Consider the following 6,000-nt stretch of genomic DNA (forward strand, 5'->3'; position numbering starts at 1 on the left):
TTTTTCAGTTCCTACAAAGTGCTGGGACATTAGTGGATTCAGTGTACTGCTATCCAACAGATATTAAAAATGTGTGTTTTTTAAATATCAAAATATTCTACATAAGACAAGGATGTTATTTGTATTCTCAATCCTTTAATGTCATTCCTAGGAAAGATGCTTCATTTTTTTTTTTTCCAACTTCTATTAAAAAATAAGTGATATTTTTTCTCTCTACATTTTATATAGCATACTAAAAAAAAAAAAAGAAAAAAAAAAGGTTTTCTAGGTCTATTTTTGTTAGTAAATGCCATGAAAAAGCACTTGAAACTGCTAGTATTCTGATGTAATATGTATATATCTGGAAAAACTTGTTTGAAACTTAGAATTTGTTACAATCACTGTTTTCCAGTGTTTAGAGCATGCTGTGATGCATGTGGACATGAAATAAGAAACGATTGTCCAAAGAGAAGGTGATCTTTGTCTCGAAATTACATAAATTATTCTCCCTCTCCTTTTCTCTTGCATTTACATTTCTGCCTTCATTTTTATCACTCTCCCTGTTATTTTTAATCTTTTTTTTTTTTTCTCCTTACAGCTTTATAATGAATTGACTTTGTGTTTTGAAACTTTAAAAACAAATGAAATTCAGCTGCAACAAAGGTATGCTTCTCTTCAGGATCAGTTACTTGGAAAAGATCAGAAGATTTGTCAGTTACAGGAACAGCTTCAGCAGGCTCACGATGCTTTGAATATGTTACATCAGAATTCTTCTCATGACTTACAGGTTAGACCACTTCTGGAATAACACAAGTTATTTCTTCTAGTTTTAAATTAAGTTTCTGGACAAAGCAGTTTAATAGGAAATTGCAGAGGGTTTCCTTGGTTTGTTTTTTAAGGAAAAAATGTGTTATTGTGCATCTGCAGTTCTGTGATATTCTGCTTTTGCTAACGGTATTTTGCAAGTAAATTGTATCTGCCCTAGGAAAAAAAACTGAGTAGTAGTGTCTATATTCATCCAAACTCTTATTTTTTTGCTCTAACAAAGCTATGAAATACACCAAAAAATAAACACAAAACCAAAATGCTTTTACTCCTGGAAAAAAAAAGTGAAATTTTTGCATTTTCTCTGTGAAAATGAAATGTATGGGTCTTTTTTTTTGTGTTGTTCCTGACCATGGAAATAAACTTTAGATGATATATAAAGAAAGTATTTTGGTATAAAGATAGATTTGTTTAAAAATCTCTAAGGGTTAGCGTATCATTTGGAAGTATTATAATAAATCTTTCACTAATATGCTTCCAGCTTTGTAATTTGCTGGATCTTACACTTACACTTGACATTTTCCAAAGGCCATTTTGTGATGTTTTTATGACTTAAGAAGAAGCAGTGTTGCCAGCAACACTGGGGAAGTGATTGTCTGTAGGCAACTCTCCTGAGACTGCACCTTCAGTAGCCTGTTTGGTTTTGTCCCCTCATTACTAGGAAGATATTGAGTTGCAGGAATGGGTCAGAAAAGAGCACTGAAGCTGGTGAAGGGACTAGAAAACGAAAGTTATGGGGAACAGCTGATGGAATTGGGGTTGTTCAGTCTGGAGGAGAATGAGAGGAGAGTTCATTACTCTGTAAGGAGAGCCTGAGAAGAGGTTGCAACAAGGAGGGTGCTAGCCTCTTTATTCAGGTGACTAGTGATAAGGAGCATGGCCCCAGTTTGCACCAGGTTTAGATCGGATATTAGGATTTAGATATTTAGATTGGATATTATTTCATGGAAAAGGTGAGTTTGAGTTTTGGAACCGGTTGCCCAGGAACTGGTAGTTACCATCCTTGGAAGTTGTTCAATAGACACATGAACATAGCATATAGGGACCTGATTTAATAATGGATTTGGAAGTGTTAGCTTGACAGTTGGATTTGATGATCTTGAAGGTCTTTTCCAACCTAAATAATTCTGTGACTCTATGATTCTGTGCAAATCTTCCCACAATGATATTGTAATCTCTTCTGCTTGATTTCTTCCATTTTTTTCAGTGAAATATACTTACATATTTTGTATTTTCTATCTATCATTTTTGGGAGAGCAAACTTCTGAAGGTGATAGATTTTTTAAATGCAAAACTTAGCTTGGATTGGTAATGTAGATCTGTAACCAAAGATTGTATTCATGAACACAAAGAAGCTTAGATGATAAAAAAGCATACTGTTTAATTCTTAAAAGTTTATGTCAGTAATAATCTACTTTAAAGCAAAAGAATATAATATCTCCCTGGTTTTGTTCTTAATGGTCATTTTAGAGTTATTCTAATTTTATCCAAAGTATTAATTCAGTGTTTAAGATTCCTTAAGATTCTTAACCTCTTTTTTATAAGATTTTTAAACTTCCTCTTCATTTGATGATTTTGTTTTACAAATGATAAAATGGATAAGTGGAAGTCTTTCTTTGTTCACATTTTTAATACATCCTTAACTTCTTTTGTTTCTTTTAGAATGCTTTGGTAGATGTTTTCTTGAAACTTTAGAAATATAAATGATCTCAAGAAGTTTTTGCAGTTTGTCAGTGGTCTGACTTGATACTGCCTCAAAGTTAATTACACAGTCAGATTGTGTCCCAAGTGAATCTGGTGTAAATCTTTGACATTAGCTTTTGTCTGTATTATCCTGAATAGTTTAGTAATATTAGCAAATTTTATTGCTAACAAGGATCTCGTTTACTTCTTTAAAGAACTTCAGGAAATTTCTGAGTAATATTTTACAGGCTAATAACAGCCTACAGTCATCAGCTCTACTTTACATTTCATTTCCTTTAGATGTTTTAAATGAATTGAATCTAGTGTGTGTTGTTACTGTAAGCTTTGTTGATTTAGTCTGTGCCTTCTTGTGGTGGCATCTGAACTTGAAGTATGTTAACCAGTATGGACTGTGTAAATTAGAATCCAGATATGGAACATTCCTAACTAGCTGAGTGATAAATATGGATGCAAGTGTATTTTGCTTGTCTGTCCTTCTCTTGGCTCTGTGGTATACTCTCATTTGGGTCATGTATCAGCATTTAGGCTCTGTGGAGCTCTCCTTGGTCCCAGTATGTTTGAAACAGTGTACTTGTTAAACTGTTCAGAGAAACTGCACCAAAAATTCACTCCTGTTAGTGAATATAGGTTCAGTCTGTCCACCTGTAGAAACAGTTGAGATTTATGTGATCTGTCACAAGCTCAGTCAAATACTTACCAGTGATAACAAAAGGAGACATATGTAGAATCATTTGAATTGGAAGAGTCTGTTAAAGATAATCTCATCCAATCCAGCCTGCCATGGGCAGCATTGCCACCCACAAGACCAGATTGCTCCATTAAACTTGGACTTGATCACCTCCAGGGATAGGGCATTTGCAGCTTCTCTGGGCAACCTATTCCAGTGCCTCATCACCTGTGAAGTGAAAAACCTCCTACTTATATCTAATGTGAACTTCCCCCTTTTAGCTTATAACTGTTTCTCTTTGTCCTGTCACTATCAGACTGTGTAAAAAGTCTCTCTCCATCTTTCTTATAAGCTCCCCTTAAGAACTAAGGGACTGCGGAGAGGTTTTCCTATGGTCTTTCCTTCTGCAGGCTGAACAATCCCACCTGCTTTAGCCTTTCTTTATAGAAGAGGTGCACCAGTTCTTCCACTGTTTTTTTTTTTGCCCTTCTCTGTACCTGCTATGATGAGAAGTATATGTGCTTATATAGTAAGCTAAATGTAGTGTACAAAGCGTCTTTTTTTCAGTAGATCACTCTTAGTCCAGGCTGGGATGGAACTAATGGTTAGTGTTAAAAAGCTGCATCATCATAGGGGAATGATGCATAGTAACTAATTGTGGTTACTGAACAATATACATTCAACATACTTAATGTTTTGTATTAACTAACATTCTTTCATTCCGCTATAACAAATATTCCAAATTGTGTTCTGACAGAAAGACATGAGTATGCCTTTCTGAGAAGTGTTGTAATATCCCTTGTTGAGTGCATTTTGATGACAGGCAAATATTGTAATAGTAATAAAATTAATAACCTTTTAATTAATAACCTTTTAATTAATAACCTAATAACCTCTACCTTTTGGATTAAATACCTTTTGGCTTTGGAAAGATAGTAACTGTTGTGACTATTGTGTACTTACACAGCTGTAGATTCTACAAGGGGAAAAAAAATTCATTATCTATCGTTAATTCTGGGACCTGTTAGGTTTAGCAGACCTCTTAACTGCTGTCTCTTGATTGCAGCATCAATGGAACAGGGTGAATTTGGAGTTAAGAGGAAATGTATGCATCTACCAACTTTTCTTGTTACTGTTTTTTGAAAGCAATTCTTCTTAAATGAAATTGGAAAATTGGATTAAATTGCAGTTACATTTCTATCATAAAGTACTGATTTTTTGAGCAGGTTGAGATTAGTGGCTTGCTCAACATTTTTTTGAACATGCTGTCTGTGCCAGTAGTACTAGTACACCCTCAACAGATTTTCACAAACCAAGAAGATTATAGATCAGTGTTATGTAAGAAAGTGTTGGTTTTTTTGGTTGTTTTTTTTTTTTTTTCTCCCGGTATTTGTAGTTTTCTTACTGTTGAAGTTATAATTTAGTCTGGAAAAAAAATAGATTTTATATCATCAGAGATACTATGCAGACTGTCTCAGTTTCCATTTATTAAGGGTAATAATTACTGGTTTTCTATGAGTATTTCACTAATTTCAGTTTATTTATGTATATCACACATACTGATTTTGATTGAAGTGGTAAAAAGAAAGAAATCAATTTGAGTAATTCTCTTTTATTTTAGTTGTTCTCTATTTTGCCCAGCAAACTTAGTACTGCAATATGAATATTTTGAGGATTAATTTTCTTTGTCTTCCTACTGACGCAGTATATCAAGAGGATAATATCCTGTTTGAAGTATGTTGCTGTAAATTTTGTTTAATAAATTGGGAACATTTTAGTTACCAAAACAAATCTGTAACAAAATGCTTTCAATGTTACACCTGCTTAGGTGTACTTTATCTGTTTAATTTGTTTGTCTAAGAAGTTTGTCTTTCACCTCCTATAGGACAAAGCTTTCCATAAAATATTTTCCTGTTCTTAGAACTATTCATTTCATTGTGTAAGTACTGAAATTGATCACAAAGATCATCAAAGGCAGTTTTTTAATCAACTAAGAAGTATTACAAAACATTACCAGTAGATAAAAGGGGGGATTCTTGCCCTGTGCTCGGCTCTAGTGAGGCCGCGCTTGGGGTGCTGTGTCCATTTCTGGCCCCCAGTGTATCAGAGACTTAGATATACCAGAAGCAGTCCAGGGCTACCAAGTTGAAAATGGAACCAGAACACCTTTCCTGTGAGGAGAGTCTGGTGGAGCTGGGGCAGTTGAGCCTGGAGAAGAGGAGGCTCAAGGAGCACCTCATCAAGGTATAAATATGTGAAGAGATAGTCTTTTCAGTGCTGTATGGTGCCAGGATAAGAGTCAGTGGGCACAAACTGCAGCATAAGATTTTCTGACTTGAGCAACAGGAAGCACTTCTTAACTTTGTGTGCAATACAGCTCTGTTGCCCAGAGAGACTGTATTCTTCTTCTGGGAGATTTTTGTGGACATTTTTCTAGCCAGCCTGCTGAGGTTGGCTCTGCTGTATCAAGGGCTGGACCAGATGACTAAGATTTTTGAATGGTTGTACTCTTCTAAGATGCAAGCTGTCAGTTCCTTGGAGAATAGGTTTATAATATATGAAGATTTATAATATTGGATGAAGACTGCAACTTGCAAAGTTAAATTGGTCCATACTTAAATATTTCTTCAGTATTTGTACTACGTAACTATAAATAAACTTTTAGAAACAATGTTAAGAAATACCACATTTTTCAGTAATAACAAGTTATTTTAATTTTGGCTGTATTTTTATAGGAATTTTAATACAATAGCTTACAGGCTAAGCACTTTGTTAAATGTATTATAAATGTGTCTCTGATTCTTTGTCATAAGTAGAATCATAGA

The 6,000-nt window shown here is 34.4% G+C and overlaps 1 protein-coding gene across 1 annotated transcript in view; it reads left to right on the forward strand.

The window, feature by feature from the left end:
- CNTLN (centlein) overlaps nucleotides 1-6,000 on the forward strand; it is a 141,707-nt gene that overhangs the window by 21,510 nt on the left and 114,197 nt on the right. The window contains exon 6 of the mRNA XM_042826730.1: nucleotides 578-766. Within this exon, the coding sequence (XP_042682664.1) occupies nucleotides 578-766 (189 nt within the window). The remainder of the gene's footprint in view (nucleotides 1-577; nucleotides 767-6,000) is intronic.

Source organism: Centrocercus urophasianus, unplaced genomic scaffold (assembly GCF_019232065.1).
Source record: "Centrocercus urophasianus isolate 14NV4802_14NV808 unplaced genomic scaffold, USGS_Curo_1.0 seq_27, whole genome shotgun sequence".
Taxonomy (NCBI): domain Eukaryota; kingdom Metazoa; phylum Chordata; class Aves; order Galliformes; family Phasianidae; genus Centrocercus; species Centrocercus urophasianus.